This window comes from Chiloscyllium plagiosum, unplaced genomic scaffold (genome assembly GCF_037043375.1).
Source record: "Chiloscyllium plagiosum isolate Xiang-an unplaced genomic scaffold, Cpla_swu_hap1 HiC_scaffold_22, whole genome shotgun sequence".
Taxonomy (NCBI): domain Eukaryota; kingdom Metazoa; phylum Chordata; class Chondrichthyes; order Orectolobiformes; family Hemiscylliidae; genus Chiloscyllium; species Chiloscyllium plagiosum.
The window spans coordinates 59151934-59176562 of NW_028270160.1; the positions used below are offsets into that span (position 1 = coordinate 59151934).

General features: G+C 41.6%; 1 protein-coding gene across 1 annotated transcript in view; it reads left to right on the forward strand.

The window, feature by feature from the left end:
- reep3b (receptor accessory protein 3b) overlaps positions 1-24629 on the forward strand; it is a 54182-nt gene that overhangs the window by 21100 nt on the left and 8453 nt on the right. The window contains exon 3 of the mRNA XM_043712295.2: positions 18342-18418. Coding sequence (XP_043568230.2) covers positions 18342-18418 — 77 coding nt within the window. The remainder of the gene's footprint in view (positions 1-18341; positions 18419-24629) is intronic.

Genomic DNA, 24629 nt, shown 5'->3' on the forward strand with positions numbered 1-24629 from the left:
AGCCTACAACAGTCCTCTATACTGTCAACGACACCTCCAACCTTTGTGTCGTCTGCAAACTTGCTAACCTATCTTTCAATCTCCTCATCCAAGTCATTAATAAAAATTACAAAGAGTAGAGGCCCAAGAACAGAGCCCTGTGGAACACCACTCACCACTGACTTCCAGGCAGAATATTTTCCTTCCACTACCACTTTCCTTCCAAAGAATTGGGGAAGGTGTTTTATAATGTACTTTGGGCAATAATTTGTGTGCTGACGGGAATTGCAAAGCATGAAAAATTAAAAATGGAATTTGAATAAGCAGAGCAACAAAATTTAGCTTTCTGTTTAATTTTAGCAAACCTAAATCCAAAATTAAACTCAGCGGCAATATAACTATAAGTTTCAGACTAAGCTTGGGATATGAATGCTGGATGTAGCACTGAAAGAACTAAACGAAATGAAAAACAATCAATAAACCTAATGGCTAAAAGTATAATCGAGGCAAGATAGAAATATTCTGATACTTGAAGTAAATGTGATGAGGAAGTGTGTATGAGAATCAAGTCTTGTATTACACAAAACAGACCTCTTGGTCTGACTGACACCAACTCAGTGGTTCTGTTAGGTTCTATCAATGGAAGTGATTGTGTTGGAGAAAGATTCATTTGTAACTGTGGCATTGAGAGGAAGTGAATAATGACACGATTGTTAATGTTGCTTGTGAACGAACAGCAATCAAATCCACAAGTCAAGAAGTGCTCTGTTTATACCACCACTTCAGCAACTGAAAATAACAAGAAATGCTGAAACTACTTAGTTGGTCATCCAGCTACAAAGTAGGGCCTCCCTCCCACCCTCCTCCTCTAACCTAACTTAAAGTCCACAGACTTGCCCCAAAAAGAGAGTCCAGGGAAGTTCCTGTTGAGAGAAGAGAGAGTCTTTATCTCAGGAGTCTTCGACAAGGAGGTTGAGTGAAGTGATTACGTCACAGTTGAAGAGGGTGAAGACATGACTGCCCAGCTGGTTCAGTGTGCTACGTACATGTGGGAGGTCAACAACTCTGGTGTATCTGGATCATATATCTGTGGAAAGTGTGTGCATGTTCAGCTACTGACAGAGCATATCGCAGCACTGAAGAAAGAACTCGAGGACCTTAGGCTCATCCGAGAGAATGAGATCTTTCTGGACAGGACCTTCAGCGAGATTATTACACTGACCATACCAGAAGAGAGCAGAAGAGAGAAGACGATGCGGAAGGCAGAGAGGAGACAAGTCCAAGAGACCGCGGGGGAAGTACCTGTCGGGAACAAGTTGAATCTTTTGGTAACAGTAGAGACAGATGACACTGCCAGTCCACGAGGCGGTCAGGTCTGTCAATCAAAGGTTGGCATGGAGGCAGTGCCGAGGGGTCAGACATCGCACAGAGCCGTGGTGATAGGGGACTCCATAGTGAGAGGAACTGAACAGGGTTTCTGTGGCAACAGGCGGGATTTAAGGATGGTGTGTTGCCTCCCTGGTGCCAGGATTGAGGGTATCGCAGACAGAGTGCAGGAAATCCTCAAGGGCGAAGGTGAAGAGCCAGAGGTGGTGGTACATGTCTGGTGGTACATGTCGGCACAAGTGATGTCGGGAAGAAGAGGAGGAACATACTACAGCGGGACTTCGGAGAACTAGGAAGAAGGCTGAAAAGCAGGACGTCCAGAGTGGTTATCTCCTGTTTACTTCCAGTTCCTCGGACTGGAGAGGCCAGGAACAGGGAGATAATGGACTTGAATGTGTGGCTGGGGAACTGGTGCAGGAAGCAAGGATTTAAATTCTTAGATCACCAGGGTATGCATAAATTATACAAAAGAGACGGTTTGCACCTTAATAGGTTAGGGACCAGCATTCTGGCAGGCAGGTTTGCTACTGCAACACAGCTGCGTTTAAACTAAATAGTGGGGGGGAGGGGACAAACTGGAAGTTTAAGAAGGAAATTGAAGGGAAAGTTAGAACAAGGGAAGTCAAGAAAGACAACGGTATCAATGAAGCAGAAAACTCAAAGAGATCATGCTGTAAGGTTGAGTGAAATAGGGGTTGATAGGAAAGGTGAGGGAAGTAACAAATTAAAAATACTATACATGAATGCACGAAGCATTAGAAGTAAGATGGATGAGCTTGAGGCTCTTTTGGAAATTGGCAGCTACGATATTGTGGGGATAACTGAGTCGTGGCTTCAAGTGGACAGGGCCTGGGAAATGAATATTCAAGGCTATATGTGCTATCGTAAGGACAGACTGACAGGCAGAGGGGGTGGGGTGGCCCTGTTGGTAAGGGATGATATTCAGTCCCTTGCGCGGCGGGACCTAGAATCAGGGGATGTAGAGTCAGTATGGATAGAGCTGAGAAATTCTAAGGGTAGAAAGACCCTCTTGGGAGTTATGTACAGGCCCCCAAACAGTAGTATGGATATAGGGTGTAAGTTGAATAAGGAGCTGAAATTGGCCTGTCGCAAAGATGTTACTACAGTTGTTCAACATGCAGGTAGACTGGGAGATGAAGATGGTATTGGACCTCAAGAAAGAGCGTATGTGGAGTGCCTCTGAGATGGATTCTTAGAACAGCTGGTGCTGGAGCCTACCAGGGAGAAGGCAATTCTGGATCTGGTATTGTGCAACGAACCAGAATTGATCAGGGACCTTGAAGTGAAGGAGCCATTAGGAGGTAGTGACCATAATACAATAAGCTTCAATCTGCAATTTGAAAGGGAGAGGGTACAATCGGTAGTGACAATATTTCAGTTGGATAAAGGGAACTATGGAGCTATGAGGGAGGAGCTGGCCAAAGTTCAATGGTGCAATACCTTAGCAGGGATGACAATGGAGGAACAATGGCAGATATTTCTGTGTATAATGCAGAAGATGCAGGATCAGTTCATTCCAAAAAGGAAGAAAGATCCTATGAAGAGGCAGGGGTGGCCGTGGCTGACGAGGGAAGTTAAGAACATATAAAGTCAAAAGAGAAAAAGTATAGCCTAGCAAAGATAAGTGGGAAAACGGAGGACTGGGAAGCTTTTAAAGAACAACAGAGGATTACTAAGAAGGAAATACGCAGAGAAAAAATGAAGTATGAAGGTAAACTGACCAATAATATAAAGGAGGATAGTAAAAGCTTTTTTAGGTATGTGAAAGGGAAAAAAATGGTTAAGACTAAAATTGGGCCCTTGAAGACAGAAACAGGGGACTATATTACGGGGAACAAAGAAATGGCAGAAGAGTTGAATTGGTACTTCAGATCTGTGTTCACTGGGGAAGACACAAGCAATCTCCCAGAGGTAACAGTGGCTGAAGGACCTGAACTGAAGGGAATTTCTATTTGCCAGGAATTGGTGTTGGAGAGACTGTTAGGTCTGAAGGCTGATAAGACCCCAGGGCCTGATGGTCTACATCCCAGGGTACTGAAGGAGGTGGCTCTAGAAATCGTGGATGCATTGGTGATTATTTTCCAGATTCGATAGATTCACGATCAGTTCCTGCAGATTGGAGGGTGGCTAATGTTGTACCACTTTTTAAGAAAGGAGCGAGAGAGAAAGCAGGAAATTATAGACCAGTTAGTCTGACCTCAGTGGTGGGAAAGATGCTGGAGTCAATTATAAAGAATGAAATTACGACACATCTGGATAGCAGTAACAGGATAGGTCAGAGTCGGCATGGATTTATGAAGGGGAAATCATGCTTGACTAATCTTCTGGAATTTTTTGAGGATTAGATTTAGATTAGATTATATTACATTACAGTGTGGAAACAGGCCCTTCGGCCCAACAAGTCCACACCGACCCGCTGAAGCACAACCCACCCATACCCCTACATTTACCCCTTACCTAACACTACGGGCAATTTAGCATGGCCAATTCACCTGACCTACACATCTTTGGACTGTGGGAGGAAACCGGAGCACCCGGAGGAAACCCACGGGGAGAACGTGCAAACTCCACACAGTCAGTCGCCTGACGCAGGAATTGAACCCGGGTCTCAGGCGCTGTGAGGCAGCAGTGCTAACCACTGTGCCACCGTGCCGCCCACATGGATGTAACTCTGAAGATGGACAAGGGAGATCCAGTGGATGTAGTGTACCTGGACTTTCAGAAAGCCTTTGATAAAGTCCCACATAGAAGGTTAGTGAGCAAAATTAGGGCGCATGGTATTGGGGGCTAAGTACTGACTTGGATTGAAAATTGGTTGGCTGACAGTATACAAAGAGTAGTGATAAACGGCTCCCTTTCGGAATGGCAGGTGGTGACCAGTGGGGTACCACAGGGACCAGTGCTGGGACCGCAGCTTTTTACAATATAAATGATATAGAAGATGGTATTAATAGTAACATTAGCAAATTTGCTGATGATACAAAGCTGTGTGGCAGGGTGAAATGTGAGGAGGATGTTAGGAGATTACAGGGTGACCTGGACAGGTTAGGTGAGTGGACAGATGCATGGCAGATGCAGTTTAATGTGGATAAATGTATGGTTATCCACTTTGGTGGCAAGAACAGGAAGGCAGATTACTACCTAAATGAAGTTAAGTTAGGTAAAGGGGCAGTACAAAGAGATCTGGGTGTTCTTGTACACCAGTCAATGAAGGCAAGCATGCAGGTACAGCAGGTAGTGAAGAAAGCTAATAGCATACTGGCCTTCATTACAAGAGGGATTGAGTATAGAAGCAAAGAGGTTCTTCTGCAGCTGTACAGGGCCCTGGTTAGACCACACCTGGAGTATTGTGTGCAGTTCTGGTCTCCAAATTTGAGGAAAGACATTCTGGCTATTGAGGGAGTGCAGCATAGGTTCACGAGGTCAATTCCTGGAATGGCGGGACGACCTTATGCTGAAAGACTGGAGAGACTGGGCTTGTATACCCTTGAGTTTAGAAGACTGAGAGGGGATCTGATTGAGACGGAAAAGATTATTAAAGGATTGGACACTCTGTAGGCAGGAAACATGTTTCCGCTGATGGTTCGGGACTCACCCAGAGGACACAGCTTAAAAATAAGGGGTAGACCATTTAGGACAGAGATGAGGAGAAACTTCTTCACCCAGAGAGTGGTGGCTGTGTGGAATGCTCTGCCCCAGAAGGCAGTGGAGGCCCAGTCTCTGGATTAGTTTAAGAAAGAGTTGGATAGAGCTGTCAAGATAGTGGAGTCAAGGGTTATGGAGATAAGGCAAGAACAGGATACTGATTGAGGATGATCAGCCATGATCATAATGAATGGTGGTGTAGGCTCGAAGGGCAGAATGGCCTACTCCTGCACCTATTGTCTATTGTCATTGTGGAGAGAGAACAAGAACAGCAAAATAATTAGACATGCAATATACTTGAAGGAAATAAGGAAAAAAGTAGGTGAGAAAGGGATCTAAGGGCAGGTCTTTGAGATGTAATAGGTCAAATCATGAAAAGAAGAGAGCTAAGGAATGGCAATAAATGGTAGTTTGTAGTAGAGCTAGCTCAAATGGAACATGCTCCTTCTGTACTGTAACATGTTGATTCTGTAAAAGCTGCTTTCCTACTATCTTTATTTGTGTTATAGTTCTGTTTAGCTCATGACCTCCAATTTCTCTAACCAACTTTTAAGATGTGATTACATCTGAAGTGTGGATGTCAAACACTGCTCCATCTCACATATGAGAGGAGGCAGTGACTTTTTGTCACTGGACTCCTTATCCAGAACCACAGGCAAATATCCTGGGGAAATAGGTTTACATTCCACCAATACAGATGATGAAGTTTGAATTCAGTGAAAATCTGGAATTTTAATGCAACCATGTAATCATTGTCAATTTGTAAGGGAGTGATTGCTGACATTGGCACCTTCTATAACTCTGTGCGCTTATTGGAAAACAAGTTTCCAAGCACTGATGTCATAATGTACATTTTATATGTGACATCATGCACAAATATATCATTGTGCGTGCATCATTTCAAAGTGAACTTCAGAAGTGGGGAGAAGGATGCCGAATGTGGGCCAGGTGCTGGCAGGTGGGAATAGATTGGGTTGGGATATCTGGTCAGCATGGACAAGTTGGACTGAAGGATCTGTTTCCGTGCTGTACATCTCTAGGACTATATGACATCTTTAGAACCTAGTGGGCGGCACGGTGGCACAGTGGTTAGCACTGCTGCCTCACAGCACCAGAGACCCGGGTTCAATTCCTGCCTCAGGCGACTGACTGTGTGGAGTTTGCACATTCTCCCAGTGTCTGCATGGGTTTCCTCTGAGTGCTCTGGTTTCGTCCCATAGTCCAAAAATGTGCAGGTTAGGTGAATTGGTCATGCTAAATTGCCGTAGTGTTAGGTGAAGGGGTAAATGTAGGGGAATGGGTCTGGGTGGGTTGTGCTTCGGTGAGTCGGTGTGGACTTGTTGGGCCGAAGGGCCTGTTTCCACACTCAGTAATCTAATTTAAACCAAACCTAATCTAAAATTATATCCCTATTAAAAGTATTCAAGACCTAGCCTTCACAGTATTATGGACCAGACCAAAACCCCTTAGAACATTCAGAAGGAGGTCTAGACATAAACTTTTTCTTATTTTAAAAAGGTAAATGTAAGGTCTTGCGCTCCAGGTATAATTTGATTGGTCAAACTACCCGATTTATAACAAAACTCACTTTATTCATCCACTATAGTCAAAATACAGTCAAGAGAAAGAAATAATTGGAATAACTCTTCGAAAGTGTAAAAGAATAGATACAGTAATTATTACTAAGTTACTGCTCTAATATACTAACACTCCATAAACACACCTTTGACAAAAGACACATTTAGAAAACAGATAGCCTCACATGCAACTACAGTGGCCCAGCAGAGAAAAAACAGAGAGAAAATTCTGAGTACAGCAGCCAGCAGAGAGATTCACTACAGTTTCCAACCTTGCTGAGACCCCAAGAACAACTGCTGAAAGCTAAAACTATAAACCCTGGTTCTGTGAAAGCTTGACCACACCCATTCAGACTGCTTTTATTGTTCCAACTCTTAAAAAAACCCAAGGCCTCACAAGCAGTTTACTCTAGTAACTCTGGTAGACTGCTTGCCATCCTGCCTTAAAACTTCTCTTCAAAACAAAAAGCCAGGCAAAATGCATCTCTTAATCATCACAAAGTCTTCTGTGGTAGTGAACTCCCCAGGTTCACCACCCTCCAAATGAAACAATGTGACACCTTAATCCTAAATAATCTTTACACTTTCCTGGGAATGTGATCTCCCTGGTTCTATCTCTATCAAAGGAAAAAAACATCCCAACCTCTCGTCTGGTCAGGCCTGCCGAAATACCACATATTTCCATCAGATCCCCTTTCCTTTCAAACTCCAGGGAATATAAGCCCAATCAAACCAACCTCTCACCATATGACAGCCTTGCATCAACCAAGCAAGCCTTCACAGTATTTTCTCCACAGCAAGCACATGCATTTCCAGGTAGGAAGACCAAAACTTCAGGCAGCAGTCTCACTATAGGCTTGCACAACCACAGCAAGATATCCCAATTTTTCCTCCTACAACAAAAACTAATCTGCCAAGTGCCCGGATTGATTGCAAGTGCCTGCATGCTCACCCCTTGCAAGGACACCTGCACATCTTCCTTTTTTGCATTTCCCTTGTTTATTAAGTATCTTATCAGTTGATAAAGAAAGTCCGCAGCCTTGTGAGAGTGTGCCTCAACAAGTCGCTATTAGTAAACAAACAAAAATAAACATGATTTTTCACACCAGGTTTCATTCCGGGATCAAATTATCCAATGGTAACATCCGCTCAGATCATCAGTCAAATCCAACCCTTTATAAAGCCTAATATCCTGTTTTACCAATTTAAAATTAATCTGCCCAAGGTACATTATGGCTCACTAATAGCCATTTACAGTGGCATGGTCAGCTTGGATTCTGCAGATACATGCCTTTGTTTAAACTTCTGCACTTGCCCAAAAATATATTAGGGCAGAGGAATTGCTTAACTCTTAAATTTCTCAATCTAGCATATAAATATTACTTTTGCAGATTACAGGTTTGACTGTGGAATCTTGCTACCTGTGTGCAACATAACCAAGGAAGAAAGAATGAACTAAAAATTAAAATAGATAATTTAATTCCAGGTCCCACATTTGGCTTAAGTCAGGTGTGCCCATGAAATCCAACTCCATCAGCCCAATGTCATGGGTTTGCTTTCTGCTCCCTGACTGCAATTTGATTTTAATTAATTTTTGGGCTTCTTTAAATGCATGATCAAATCTCTGCTCAACTCAAACATGCACTCTATCCTTTGCCTTTAATTTCATTCCCTTCCAACACCAGTATTGTCCCAGAAAGCAGGGACATTTTTAAAAAATGAGAACAAACCACAAAACAAAAACAAGAATGAATCTTCCTCCATGAATATCTTGAAAAGCAGTCAGAAATGCACAAAATACTGTGCCATGGCAGTAACAGAGGGCCAAAACATATTCCAGTAACTTTCCACGGAGGGACACTTGAATGAACAACTCATTATTGAGAGGAGGCTACAATTGGTTTTTTGCAATGTAACAAGTATGAAAAGAAGGTTGGTCAAAAATCTAGCAGCCTCCAGAAAACAAAATTCAAACCAAACAAGGCTACTGGTTTGACAGGACTGACAACTAAGAGGCTCAAAAATCTATGCAGCTGTCATCACGCAAAATGGTGTGGAAAATAGGTTGAAATGAATGCATGTGAAAAGTACAGTTACATACCTAATGAAGGTATTTTCAAAAAGGTACTTTTTTAAAAAAAATACTACACAACTTCAGATGTCAGCTGGAAGTACAGTGACTCACAAAACAGACTTGCTGCTCAAACCAAAACATCTCCAAAGTTGAAGCAGTTCTGTTGCTCCCAGAGTTTGACAGATTTCACAACATGCACATAACAATATCACACAAAGAAAACAGGATTTACCGAAACAACCAACTGAACAGGCTTGTCATGACTTGCTAACAAAACATGTCAGAAATTGTGGAACATTAACATGATTTCTATTGTCATCAAGTTAAAAGGCCCTCCTGACACTGCAGATTGGCTGGCTTATAGCAGCTCATGTAAACGTCTTCAGGGTTCAGCAGCTAAAATCCTCAGTATTTAAAAACAAATCTAAAAGCTTTTCTTGACCTTCACTAGATCAACTCTAAGGCTAAAACCAGCATCCCTTCATAAAGGGCACGCAAACTCAAGAAGCAGTCCTGAATAAATATTGCTTAACAACTAACATCTGTGGAATTGAAAGCCAACTCAGAATCCAGTGAGTACGTCGTAATCCCAAGAGCCTGCCCATCTGTGATCACATTGTTCTATGTGCCCTGATTCCACTCACTATTTAACAGATACAACATGAGAAAGGACGAAAGAAAAGGTTACCCTGCAAAGGGAACATTTTCCCTTTGGCTCGTTACATTATCAGGGAGTTTTGGGAACTTGTCAACATTTTTGGCAAGGATGCCTCTGACTCAGTATTGCTTGTGAACCACTAATACGAACCACATTATTAGTTTAAGGAAAACAATGCTTTAGCAACTGCGATCATTTCAAATCTCATATTCAAAAACCATAGTGCAATACCTACTTACACCACAATTTTGAATCAGCCCTTGTTATTTTGATTAAACACACGTAGAATCATTCTGGCCAGCTATAGTGGGACATGAAGTCACGCTTGTTTCTTGTTGCCAAAACGTATTAAACTGCTTTCTGATCTGCAAGTCAACATGCTGCATATTTCCAGAACTCATTGTTTGGAACATATTGCTATTGTAATGATAGAGTCAGAGTTCTACAGCACAGAAACAGACCTTTTGCGACAACTCATCTGCACCAACCACATATCCTGAACTAATCTAGTGCCATTTGCCAGCATTTGGCCCAAATTCCTCTCATGCTTCCTCATCATGTGCCCATCCAGATGTCTTTTAAATGCTGTAATTTTATCACCTTCTCTGGCAGCTCATCCCATATATACACCGACCCACTGCGTGAAAAACTTGCCCCTCAGGTCCCTTTTAAATCTTTCCCCTCTCACCTTAAACCTATGTCCTCTAAGTTTAGGACTCCCCAATCCTGGGACAAAGAGCTTCGCTATTCACCCTATCCATGCCTCTTATGATTATATAAACCTCTAAGGTCACTCCTCAGCCTCCAATGCTCCAGGAAAAAAAGTCCCAGCCTATTTAGCCTCTCCCTATACCTGAACCCCTCCAATTCCAGCAAGATGCTTTTAAATCTTTTCTGAACCTTTCCAAGTTTCTGTGCTTTATGACTCTATGGCATCTTTCCTACAATAGGGAGACTAGAATTGAACACTACACTGCTGCAGTTGTGAATCCATGTCATACTGAAAAATATGGACTTGTTTGGGCCAAATTAATGAAATTGATATTTCCCAGAAACATAAGCAAATTGCACACAGGGCTTCAGTAGAGAATTTGTAGCTCAACACATGTTCCTGTAACTGAGATTCAGCAAATGGTAACTGTCAACATTATGTTTAAATTTAGTGCAGAGGAGGCTTGGAGCTCAAATCAACAATACGCTTATGCCAGCAGTAGGCTGGACACAGTCTAGCAGATGGTGAACAGTTGTCATCAGGATTCCAATACACTATCATTCTATGACAATGAAATTTGTACTGCGTTAACTTAGAGTCATAGAGATGTACAGCATGGAAACAGACCCTTCGGTCCAACCCATCCATGCCGACCAGATATGCCAACCCAATCTAGTCCCACCTGCCAGCACCTGGCCCATATCCCTCCAAACCCCTCCTATTCATATACTCATCCAAATGCCTCTTAAATGTTGCAATTGTACCAGCCTCCACCACATCCTCTGGCAGCTCATTCCATACACGCACCACCCTCTGCGTGTAAAAGTTGCCCCTTTGGTCTCTTTTATATCTTTCCCTTCTCACCCGAAACTTATGCCCTCTAGTTCTGGACTCGCCCACCCCAGGAAAAAGACTTTGTCTATTTATCCTATCCATGCCCTTCATGATTTTGTAAACCTATATAAGATCACCCCTCAGCCTCCGACGCTCCAGGGGAAACAGCCCCAACCTGTTCAGCCTCTCCCTATAGCTCAAATCCTCCAACCCTGGCAACATCCTTGTAAATCTTTTCTGAACCCTTTCAAGTTTCACAACACCTTTCCGATAGGAAGCATACCAGAATTGCACGCAATATTCCAGTAGTGGCCTAATCAATGTCCTGTACAGCCGCAACATGACCTCCCAACTTCTGTAATCAATACTCTGACCAATAAAGGAAAGCATACCAAATGCCTCCTTCACTATCCTATCTACCTGCGACTCCACTTTCAAGGAGCTATGAACCTGCACTCCAAGGTCTCTTTGTTCAGCAACACTTCCTTGGACCTTACCATTAAGTGTATAAGTCCTGCTAAGATTTGTTTTCCCAAAATACAGCACCTTGCATTTATCTGAATTAAACTGTATCTGCCACTCCTCAGCCCATTGGCCCATCTGGTCAAGATCCTGTTGTAATCCAAGGTAACCTTTTTTGCTGTCCACTGCACCTCCAATTTTGTTGTCATCTGCAAATTTAATAACTATACCTCTTATGCTCACATCCAATCATGTATATAAATGACAAAAAGTAGTGGACCCAGCACCGATCCTTGTGGCACTCCACTGGTCACAGACCTCCAGTGTGAAAAACAACTCTCCACTACCCCCCTCTACCTTCTACCTTCGAGCCAGTTTTGTATCCAGATGGCTAGTTCTCCCTGTATTCTGTGAGATCTAATCTTGCTCACAAGTCTCCCATGTGAAACCTTGTTGAATGCCTTACTGAAGTCCATTTAGGTCACGTCTGCTGCTCTGCCCTCATCAATCCTCTTTGTTGTTTCTTCAAAAAAACTCAAATCAAATTTGAGACATAATTTCCCACGTGCAAAGCCATGTTGACTATCCCGAATCAGTCCTTGCCTTTCCAAATACATGTAAATCCTGTCCCTCAGGATTTCCTCCACAACTTGCCTACCACCGACATCTGGCTCACTGGTCGAGAGTTCCCTGGCTTGTCCTTACCACCTTTCTTAAATAGTGGCACCACGCAAACTCTGGTGTGTCCACATTTGGAGTAAAGTTCTGGTCACTGCATTATAGGAAGGATGTAGCTTTGGAAAGAGTTCAGAGGAATTTACTAGGATGTTGCCTGGTATGGAGGAAAGTCTTAGAAGGAAAGGCTGAGGGTCTTGAAGCTGTTTTTGTTAGAGAGAAGAATGTTAAGAGGCGATTTAACTGAGACATACAAGATAATCGGAGGGTTAGATAGGTTGGATAGTGAGAGCCTTTTTCCTCAAATGGTGATGGCTAAAACGAGGGGACATAGCTTTAAATTGAGGGATGGTGGATATAGGACAGATGTCAGAGGTAGTTTCCTTACTCAGTAATAGGGGCGTGGAACATACTGCCTGCAACAGCAGTTGACTTGCCAACTTAAAGGGCATTTAAATAGTCATTGGATAGGCATTTGGACAAGAATGGAATAGTGTAGGTTAGATGGGCTTCAGATTGGTTTCACAGGTCGACGCAACATCAAGGGCTGAAGGGCCTATACTGGGCTGTAATATGCAATGTTCACCAACTCTCCAATGTTCCGGCACCTCACCTGTCACTATCAATGATAAAAATATCTCAGCAAGGGCCCAGCAATCACTTCCCTAGCTTCCCACAGCGTTCTAGTGTACAAATCAGGTCCTGGGGCTTACTCCATTTTTGTGTGTTTCAAGACATCCAGCACTTAGTCCTCTGTAATGTGGCCTGATGGCATTCTTTTTCAACCAATGAAGATCACCTGATGTACAAGCTGTGTGTTTGCTATTGCCTCTGCTGCTTTGCAAGCCTCACTTTTAAAAAAACATTTCTTTAGTTTTAGTTTCTTATTGCTCGCTTTGTACATTACTTCCTTAAGACCTCCTTGAATTCTGTTTTCTTTAATACTGTCCAACAAACGGGACATTACAATACTTAATGTAAGGGGTGCACATGTTACAGAATGGAGTGTGCTATGTCAGTCATTTGTCAGGAGCTCACTTGAAAGCACACTACAAATGCATTAAGCAGGCATTCATATCCCCAACTCTTTTTGGGAATTGTCATCACTGAAGACCGTGGAAGTAAGAGTCAGTCAGGGGGTCTCACTTCTGTACGTTGAAGGCAGCCTTCCATAACAGTTCAGGGATTTGGCAAGTCAGGTATCTAGTCAGATTGTTCAAGGTCAGGGGCGTTGTTCCTCTGTAGTCCAAAGAGTGAGTTGCTTTGCTTCACGTGTGAATTCTTTATCTATAAGACACTTCAGCTCTGCATTGAACTTGTTTTCTGTTGGTATTGCTTGCCTGTACAGTAGTGGGTTACCAGGCCATGTGGTGAGCATTTCATATTGAACATTTACAGTTGATCCCCTAAAGCTATAAACTTGGGTCATTTTGAAACATTTTAAAAACAACTACACTCCTCAGACATGAAGTAATTGCAAACTTTGCCTCTGGATCCAAGGTAGTCACATTTATTTGGTTACTGTTTGAGTTTTTCTCCTCATGGCAACCAGAGCACATGAACATGTTTCAACGCAGCTATTTCTCCAGAATTTTCTCCTTTTACTTGAAGTTCAAGATATGTGTCTTCAGTCAATAGTTTTTTAAAGTTGTGTTCAGGATGAATCCAATTACTAATTTGTTATTTTCTTATGCAGACATATCTGAGACAAAGCCCACATCTGCCTGCAAAAAATGCTCCACTGTTTGAAGAACAGACACTTCCTCCCATGACCTGGCCAATATTGTATCCCCACAGTTGATAGATAATCTGTGATTGTCCAATGCAAATTTCTGGAGGTGTTGAAAACCTGAAATAAAACAAAAATGCTGGTGATAATAGGTCAGTAGCATCTGGGAAAGATACTTTAGGTCAACTGTTGAGTTATATCAGTTTAGGCAATTTACATCTACAGGTTAACTGCTTTGTTCCTGTTTCATAGACAAATCGAGGTTCAAAAAATAGGTCAGCTACTTTTGTTGTCTTTGCAGTGTCTAGGGCTGTGTTTGTTGTTTTTGTGAGTGTATATGAAATATAGAAAGCATGCAAACTACATAGGGTATTTGAAAAAAATCTTTTGGAAAGTCTATAAATTGCAAGTAAAATTTAAGTTGCTGCGACCTCTATGTGTCAAAGTGCACTGCAAATGAACACTGCCACAACTGTGTTTATTTTCCACAGTTGCTTTCCTCTTGAGACAAGTTCCTTTATATACATTTAAATCAGGTAATGTGCTCTCACACCCTCTGCTGACTGTTCATGAAAGACTTAAAAGCTATTTTTGTTTTATACAAAGCCATAGGAAAATGTAAAATTATGAAATACTATGCATTGTGAAATATGAAATGCTAAAGTTGAGCACCAGATGTGTAATTGGGGATATTACTGTACCTATGGTCACAACCAATTGGTAATTATTGATCTTAATATATGAATGAGACTTAAAGGTAGTAGATTTATTAAATATTTGTTAATATTTTCCCAACAAACTGTCTATGGATTAGATTAAAACAAGAAGTAACACCAAAATAGTGCTCCTAATCTTGAACATTGCAGGTTTTAAGTTTGGAAAATAAATGACCAACTCCTCTTGCTTTCTCCAAAAGAAAAATGCAGGACCCTCCACTCAAAAATAAAGATGTATTTTGGGGTACGCACTCTCCACTCACTAATGTATTGCACTCGATTCCACCCACATTTGTATTATGTTGATTTGCACAACAATTGCAGTTTCTGTTTCTAACAGTATTACTAGTGCTTCATGTCCAAGCACAATAGTTAGACTTTAGTGTTGATGGCGCTAGAAGGCTGCATCTTCCTGTGCCAGACATGTTTGAGTGGAAGCGTTATCCCTTTTCGAGCAAGTGGACTAATTGGTGCTTTGAAGTCACAGACATTATCAGGATTTCGACTGTGTGTTTGAACAAAAGCAAACAAGATATTCTGTATTTAACTAGTATTTAGTATAATATTCTAGCTTGGAATGTTTGAGTTGCACTGTCCCTGAATAAGAAACAACAAAGGTAAAAATAAACTGAAGACATCAAGTGGTCATGGTAATTACAGTTGAAGGCTGTGTTAAAAACTTCTATCTCTGTCATCTTTCCTTCACGTCTCCGAATCTTGACATAAGCATTGGGCTTGTGGCTTTGTTTAAAATGGCTATTAATCAAATTTTGCATCTATGACATCAATGTCTCCCTTGTTTCCTGGACCAGAGCAAGATGCAGTACTCATGACATAGTTTGACCTGACTTTGACTTCTTATTATGTCGCATAGTACTTGGCTCAATTAAATTTCATCTTCTGCTCTGCCTGTTTGAGTGGGTGCAGACAGTACTGTGGCTATTTCCAATAGTTTCAGTGATACGTAGTTGCCCTGTTAATCAAGTTTGAGGGGCTGCACAGCTATAAGTGCTGTTGACTTTATGAGCAGAATTTCTTTTGTACAACATCCACTATTTCATATTCTGAGAATCAATGCTTTTATTGTGGAGAAATTGCTGTTTTGCCATGTGTTTTTGTTTGCAGCTTGTAGAAACTTTTTATTTTAAAAGTCTCTTTAGCAGATTTGGTTTGGTTTGCTGAGTAAATAAACGTCTTGCGTCTGCTGAAAGTACTACCCCAATTCTAATTCTATCTGACCTCTTGTCTTTTAAAAACTTCACACTTAATATTTAATCCAACTTATGTGCCACTGACTTTCCTCGTTTGGACCATGAGCAAAATAAATCAGGTCATTGTGCTGACTTTCTGAATCTGGATCATTCATCTAAATTAGAACCTCTTGTCGATCCAACAGTGACCCCTGAAATACTCCACTCGAGCCTACTCCACACTCTGATACAATTCTCCAATATGTGCTTGTCATTTCTTAGTCTGTTGTTCATTCTGTGGTTTAACCCTGCATTCCCACAGCTGAACTTGCCCATGAGCCATTTGTGTGGTGTTTTTGTGAAAATGATAATGCATCTACTCCTAGGGATCAATGCGGTCTGATAGTTATTTCCACAGAGAAGCCAATGATGTTAATGAGGCTAGAGCTTCCCTTCTGAATCCATGATTGTTCAATTAACTAGTCAATCACAATATACTCACTTTGAGAAGGCTCTGACTTCAACTGCAATCTGAAGATGTAAACCATTATCACGTTAGTTAGCACATCAATGCAGTACTGAAGGAATGCCAGAGAGATTTGTCTGAGACTTTAAACTGAGGTGCTCTCTGCCTCCTTAAGAGGATGTGAAGGATCCTGTAGCTGTATTCCAAGAGGTGGGGACTTGTCTTTGCTAATGTTACCTTGAAATGAAACAGTACAAGTTGCCAGAGGACCAAAAGCTGCTCTCTGATTTGATCAATGACTGGTGGAGTTTAGCCTGAGGGGCAAGTCGATAAGGGTGGGGTCTTTATACTGACCTTGACCAATACTGGAAAGGAATCTGCACTGTAGCATCATATTGGACAGCCGATTTGCGATACTCAACTGAACGAGCTGGACTCGGGCAGACGATGTGGCACCTTCGCTGTTGGGGTTTTTGTGGAATCTTGACTTTAGACAAATTGTTCGGTATGCTTCATTATCATTTCACCACACTTAAAAAGTATTTTGCTGTGTTATTATTTTCCACTAAACATTTGTAGCATATCAAGGGTGTTGCAGTTAGTTTGACATTGCAGCTGTACAACAATGCTCAGCACAATGCAAGCTAACTTGCCATCAAAACCGATTTCACATTTGACATGTAAATGAATGTACATAACTTAAATAATATACCATATGTGTAATTGCTGCCAGATTCAGATATTTATTGCTTTAAACCTTCCATGGGTCGGTTAGTCATGCCAAAGTCAATGAAATCTTGTAAAGAAGAAATGAAAAATTTGTAAGGGCTACACATACTGAACACTGTTGGAATCTGTAAATGATAATAGTTTGATGTTTTCTGTCCAATGCTTTCTTCCATTTCAACAACACTGTTTAGGAAGAGTCAAACACTCTGAGATGGGGAAGGACCCAAAGGCCCAGTGTGTAAGATTTTGCTGGCTGTTCCAGCTTCTTGCCTCAAAGGCTGGCACTAACCAGGCACTAGTGTTGAACTAGACCATTACTGTAACAGTAGCATGAGAGAAACAGATGGCCAAGTTCATGCAAAGTTCATTTGAAGTCTAATATGGCTTCTTGCAGCAGTAATTTCGACATGGCACGCATGCATTTCACTTGATTCACTTGAGCTCAAAATAATTAGTTGCTAAGAGGGATTCAACTTAGTGCCAATGCAAACTAAAAAGAACTAACTTTGAAATTCCTTGTTCAAGTTGTGGAGTTTTAAGATGTTGGGCCAGGTTTTCTGACGACTGTATAGTTGTTTGTGCAGCATAGTTCACATAGGTCCATGTGGAGTACCAAATGCAGTAGCAGCATCTTCTCTTCTTCTCTCTCTCTTTTGCCCCCCACCAGCCCCAGCTTGACCCCAGTAAATCTTGGTATTGAGATGTATGTTTGAATGTGTTATTTTGAACAAGCCTGCAAGTACCCTGATGCATCTCCGCAGTCTGCAAGCACTCCATTGAATGTTAACTTGTGACTTGCTTTTGGATTGTATGTGCTAATGGAAAATATAGCTATTTAATTCCCCAAATCCTCCTTGCCTGCACATTATTTTACAGCTTGGTAATCTGTGTGTCTTGAATGACTTCTGCAGTTCTTCAACCTAGGCAATAATTGTATGGTAAAAACAATGGATAGGGTAAAGATTGTTTTGCCATTGCTGATGACTACCTCTCTGTCTAAAACAAAAACATAAATTGCTTGACAAATTAACCCTGTTTGGCACCATCTGTCACAAGAAAGCAGAGTTAACGTTTTGTTTCATCAGATGTACGGATGCTGCCAGAGCAGCTGAATTTGTCCAGCAATTTTGTTTCCGATATTCCAGCCTTCACAGTTCTTTGTTTTGTTCCCCTCTGTCCAACTTGTCTTCACTCTTATTGCACACCATTCTTCAGGTTGGAAACTGCCGCTGAAACTAGGTACTAGATTTGTGCACAAGCAGCCATGAGAGACTTAATCTGTTTTCTTCTGACCCGTCTGTTAACTTGAATGCATGTGGATTTTACTCTGTACTTGCCCAAATAGCTCCATTTGAAGTGAATGGTACATGGGGTAGCATGAATCCCTGTTGCACCCCCACCCAAAAGAAAAATAGTTCAGCAATTTGCTGCTACCTTGCTGATTCCAAGTGACCATTCTAATCTTTGTTCTGCGTTTCCTCCTTCCAGGTTCGTTGGATGATGTACTGGATTGTATTTGCCCTTTACACTGTACTTGAAACTTTTGCAGATCTCATGGTGTCTTGGTAAGAATTAAAATTGTGTTGATCTATTTTGAAGTGATATCTGGTTATGTAAAATCTTATGCCTCTTCACAAGACAAAGGGTGCCATGGTGGCTCAGTGCTTAGCACTGCTGTCTCACAGCACCAGGGACCTGGGTTAGATTCCACCTTTGGGCGACGGAGTGGAGTTAGCACATTCTCCCTGTGTCTGTGTCGGTTTTCTCCAAGTAATCTGACGTGCTCCCACAGTCCAAAGATGAAAGTTTAGGTAGATTAGCCATGAGAAATGCCGGGTTAGGGAGGTGTGTCTGGGGGAAGATGGTCTTCAGATGGTCGTGCAGACTTGATGGGTGAAATAGCCTATGTCTGCATTGCAGATATGCTATGATTGTAAGACTGCTGAATTTGCAACTTATTTTTGTTCCAGAAAATGAAAGTTTGATGTCTTAATATTTAGTAAGGGCTTGCACAATTTTGACCAAGCAAAATAAACTTTACTGTTTAAAGCACCAGAATTAATGTGATATAAATATCCATTCACGAGGGATGCCAATACTTTACTCCCTCAAAAGCTGCTTTATCTTGGATTGTCTGAGTGATTGCTCAGACCTTGGTAGTTCAATTCTTTCTCCAAAGACTAAATTCTTTGGGACCCTTGCCTAATCCTGAATTACCTAGAATTTGCTGAAAGCAGTGTTGATGCTGTCGGAAACCATTTCTGAAGCGCGGTCTCCGTTCCACATTGAAACTCTTGTGTTCCCAGCTGTTGATAATACTGAACAGAGAGAGATCCCAGACTGAGAGATCTCGTTTGATCAACCATAAATTAATAAGTTGTTTCTTTAAAGTTTACTGTGGTAGCCAGTCACTGAAAAGATTCACAAAAGGCTAACCATGTAATTTCAACAGTGAAATATAAACTTTTATTATGCAACAGGAAGTGAACTCGTAACTGTGCAAGAATTATTTGAAACAGTCTTCTTGCAAATAGCAGAAAGAGAGATTCAACTGTTTCCCTTAATAACTTTAACGACAATCAAACTTCAGGACATTCCAGTCAGCATATGAAAACCAATTGCTAACCTGTAATTGGTTACATTTTGGCAACCCATTTTCTTTGGATGACGTTATTAAGCAGACAGTGTGAGGATCAATTCCTGTCGTGCAGCATCTGGAGCGGTAAGCAGCTGTTTGGTTAAGTACGGTGTCAGAGCGAGTGTATCAGAAAGTCTCACTTTCTTTTCGAGGATGACCTCTCTCAGTTCACTTATTTCTTAACCTGCTTTCAATAGACAATAGGTGCAGGAGTAGGCCATTCTGCCCTTCAAACCTGCACCACCATTCAATGTGATCATGGCTGATCTTTCTTAATCAGTATCCTGTTCCTGCCTTATCTCCATAACCCTTAATTCCACTATCCTTGAGAGCTCTATCCAACTCTTTCTTAAATGAATCCAGAGATTGGGCCTCCACTGCCCTCTGGGGCAGAACATTCCACACAGCCAACACTCTCCAGGTGAAGAAGTTTCCCCTCATCTCTGTCCTAAATGGTCTACCCTGTATTTTTAAGCTGTGTCCTCTGGTTCGATACTCACCCATCAGTGGAAACATGTTTTCTGCCTCCAGAGTGTCCAATCCTTTAATAATCTTATATGTCTCAATCAGATCCCCTCTCAGTCTTCTAAACTCAAGGGTATACAAGCCCAGTCTCTCCAGTCTTTCAGCGTAAGGTAGTCCCGCCATTCCAGGAATTGACCTCGTGAACCTACGCTGCACTCCCTCAATAGCCAGAATGTCGTTCCTCAAATTTGGAGACCAGAACTGCACACAATTCTCCAGGTGTGGTCTAACCAGGGCCCTGTACAGCTGCAGAAGAACCTCTTTGTTTTTATACTCAATCCCTCTTGTTATGAAGGCCAGATGCTATTAGCTTTCTTCACTACCTGCTGTACCTGCATGCTTGCCTTCATTGACTGATGTACAAGAACACCCAGATCTCTTTGTACTGCCCCTTTACCTAACTTAACTCCAGTTAGGTAGTAATCTGCCTTCCTGTTTTTGCCACCAAAGTGGATAACCATACATTTATCCACATTAAACTGCATCTGCCATGCATCTGACCACTCACCTAACCTGTCCAGGTCACCCTGTAATCTCCTAACATCCTCCTCAAATTTCACCCTGCCACCCAGCTTAGTATCATCAGCAAATTTGCTAATGTTATTACTAATACCATCTTCTATATCATTAATATATATTGTAAAAAGCTGCGGTCCCAGCACCGATCCCTGCGGTACCCCTCTGGTCACTGCCTGCCATTCTGAAATGGAACCGTTTATCACTACTCTTTGTTTCCTGTCAGCCAACCAACTTTCAATCCAAGTTAGTACTTTTGCCCCCAATACCATGCGTCCTAATTTTGCTCGCTCACCTCCTATTAAATTGCTCGTCAACAGCCTGAGAGGATATTTTGATTTCTGACCTCTCAACAGCTTTCTACTCATTGAGCTTGTATCTTACTGATTTCTAAGTCATTCAGGAGCTAATTTTACTTACAGGACTACTAGGAAACTGCTAAACTAACAGCAACTCTGCTGTTAAGGGCAGCAGCTTGTCTCTGAACCTGCATGTTGTTGCCTGTCATCTTGAGGATATATTTGTGTTTCTAGAGTCCTGATGACAGGCAACATCTCTTTAAATTCGTGGAGAGTGCCTTTTCCGAATGAATTGTTCATCTCAAAGATTTAACCACCTAACTAAAATGCATTTAAAGAAATTTCCAGACAGCTCATCACTGTACCAAGAACTAAAATCAAAGTAAAATTGTCTCCTTGTCCTTAACATGAGCTTAAGAAGTACAAATAAACTTTAAGCTATTCAAAACACAATTTTGCATTTGACTGTGTATCATTGATCATCTTCAGCCAGTTAATATCTCCCAGAAAATGCGCTCCCAGAAAAAAATAAAACCAGAGAACCTTCTAAACTTTCATCTACCTCCATGACGATATAACCTGCTCTATAGTTCATCATCTTGAGCATCCCTCATTTTAAGTTTCTTGATTGATTTTTATTAAGAAACTCGGTTTGACAGCTTTGCAGACTTCAACAAATGACTTCGAGTCATAGAGATGTACAGCATGGAAACAGGCCCTTCGGTCCAACTAGTCCATGCTGATCAGATATCCCAACCTAATCTAGTCCCATTAGAGGGTCCATATCCCTCTAAATCCTTCCTATAACCATCCAGATGCTTTTCAAATGTTGCAATTGTACCAGCCTTCACCAGTTCCTCTGGCAGCTCATTCCAGACACACACCGCCCTCTGTGTGAAAACGTTTCTCCTTGGGTCCCTTTTTATATCTGTCCCCTCTCACCTTAAACTTATTCCCTCTAGTTCTGGACTCCTCCACCTCAGGGAAAGAGGAGCTGATGATTGGTGCTTGAAAAAAGACTGGAAAAGGTGTCTATAAGTGAAACAGTGATGACCAGTAGTACCTATTGTAGAATCAAAAGGCATAGTAAGAAGCTGATGTGGTTGAAATCAGTGAATCCAGAAGTTTACACAGAATTCTTTACATGCAGCAGGCCTGTCAACCTGTATGAAGTGTGATGATAAGTGGTGATGCAGCCTCCCCTTCATTTGAAATCAGTCATGAGTAATTTCTTTTTTTTTGGCTGATTAATGTGCTGTGTTTGTTGCAATTTCTGTTGATTAGCCCTTAGTGAAAACATTGGCTGCAGTATTCTTCTTGCTAGCCACCTGCACAGATGTTGGATGCTGTTACTGTCAAAATTTGAGTCATTTTTCAAGAGTTATGTTTATGTAATATTACAGAATTATTTTTGGGACACTCATCTGCAACATAATGGCACCTGTTTCCACATCTACAGTGAGTGCCTGAATTTTCATGAAACCCAGTAAGGTGTTATCGATGTGGCTGTGGTTATTCAGTTTCTTTTATTAATTAACTTTTGTAGCTGCGTCAGTATTTATTGTCCATCTGTAATTGCCCTTGAGAAGGTGGTGAGGTACTTTGTTGAACTACTGCAGTTTATGTGGTATAGGTACACCTACAGGATACAAGGAGGGGGATGTTCCAGCAACCGTGAGGGGGAACCTATTGTATATATCCAAGTTCTGATGGAAATGTGTAGTTAAGGTTCCATTTCTCTGCTGCCGTTGTACTTTTAGGTGGAAATAGTTGTTTAGTTTGGAAGGTATCGATTTAGGAGCCTTTGTGAATTTCTACAGTGTATCTTGTATGTGGTACACCCTGCTGGTACTGAGCATGGATGGTAGAGGAAATGGATGCTTGTGGATGTGATGCCATTTAAGTGGGCTGCTTTGTCCTGGATGATGTCAAGCTTCTTGAGTGTGATTTGAGTTTTACTCATCCAGGCAAGTGGGAAGTACTTCATCACGATACTGACTTGTGTCTTAGTGGTGAACAGGCTTTGGGGAGTCAGGGGGTGAGTCATTATTGCAGGATTTCCAACAATGTAATCAGTGAAAAGTCTGACCCTGTCTCTCTCTCTCTCAAAATACTGGTGGGAGCTGGCACCCAATTTGAGAGTCGAGCTTGTGAGGCGTTCAAATACTTAGATGATTTGCCGAACCTAAGATAGATCGAGAATCCCCAGGGAAACCACTCATGGTGGCCCTCCATCCACTATGTTAACCCTTTACTATCTCCATCACTGATGCAGTAGCAGCAGTGTGTGCTGTCTGCAGAATGCAGTGCAGCAACTCACTAAGACTGGCAAGTTTTGAGAAGATTTGTAGCTCAGGTTGAGGTTCTGGATGTAGGTTTGCTCGCTGAGTTGGAAGGTTCATTTTCAGACGTTTAGTCCCCATACGAGGTAACATCTTCAGTGAGCCTCCAGACGGAGCAAACCTTCATCCATCACCAAGACTGCTTTTACAGCGTTTTCCAAACATGTGATCTCTCTTACCTAGAAGTACATGTGCAGTAGATGCATTGGAGCTCTACCACCTGCAAATTCCCCCTCCAAGCCATTCACTGTCCCAAACTGGAAACATTGCCATTCCTACAGTATTAAAAATCTGGAGCTCCCTTCTGAGTAGCACTGTAACTGTTCATGCCCCACTGTGGATTTGCATTTCAAGAAGACACTTTATCCAGAGCTTTTAGGGATTGCTAATAATAATCACATCCCATGAACAGAAAAAAGGAGCTCAGATGCTGCTGTGTATTTGGGTATTCATCAAGATATTGACAGTTCCATGTGGGCTGGAAACAGCAAGAAATGTTACAAACTTAATTGTTTGCTTATCATCCTGACTTGGGATCTTAATTTGGTCTGTAATCATTGAATTTCAGGTTGTGGATATTTAATTGCTCATGGGAAATTTTTCTGTATTGGTGAGGTTAACCAGCAGACTTGGGATCTAAAAATTGATTCATGGGACCCATTCAAAGAAATTCATTTATTCACAGAAATACATCAAGAGCATAGCTCCCATCGGTTTCCTGGTTTAGAAAAGAGTTTCTAGATGCCTTCTCCATTTTGCTGTAAATAGCAGTTTGTTCCTCCAGAGGTTGTTGCAGTTGTGACTTTGATTGCTTATGGGGTATCCTTGAAGCAGATATTATCAGCAAGGCTGTCTCTTTTCCCTATATACTATATTGCCTGAACTTGTCTGCGGTTCCCTGGCAGTTGAAGTTACTGTGCCCTTTCTCCAGTGAAGTTTATCTTTGTATTCCCCTTGAGTAGAGCTGACTACTGTCCATGTTGTATTCTAAACCATTCTTGCCATGCATGCACAGGGAAGTGATTTGTCATATTCCTAGCATGGCATTAGCTAAAACAGAACAAGCTCTGATACTGTGTGGGAGAATAAGGTTCTTTAATTCCTTGTGTATTGTAATCCTCCTTCATTTATATCTATACATAGGTTCACGATCAAATATTCTGCAGAATAATACAAACCCCTCTATTCACATACTCATTCTGGACTGGCATTCTCCCGATCAGTTATGTGATCAGTTGCATCATCACTTAAATCGTCAACAGTTACTAATATAGATTCTAAATAGTTGAGGCCCAGTGATGCTACATGGAGGCCCACCACCCAGTGTCTTGCAGAAACTGAGCTCAGGCAATATTAATCTTTGTTTTGGGAGAAATATGTCTCTTGAAGAATAATGAGGACTCTCCCAATGTGCTTTTATCTCTCTAAGTTCTCTTGCTAAAAGTTTGCCCTCAAT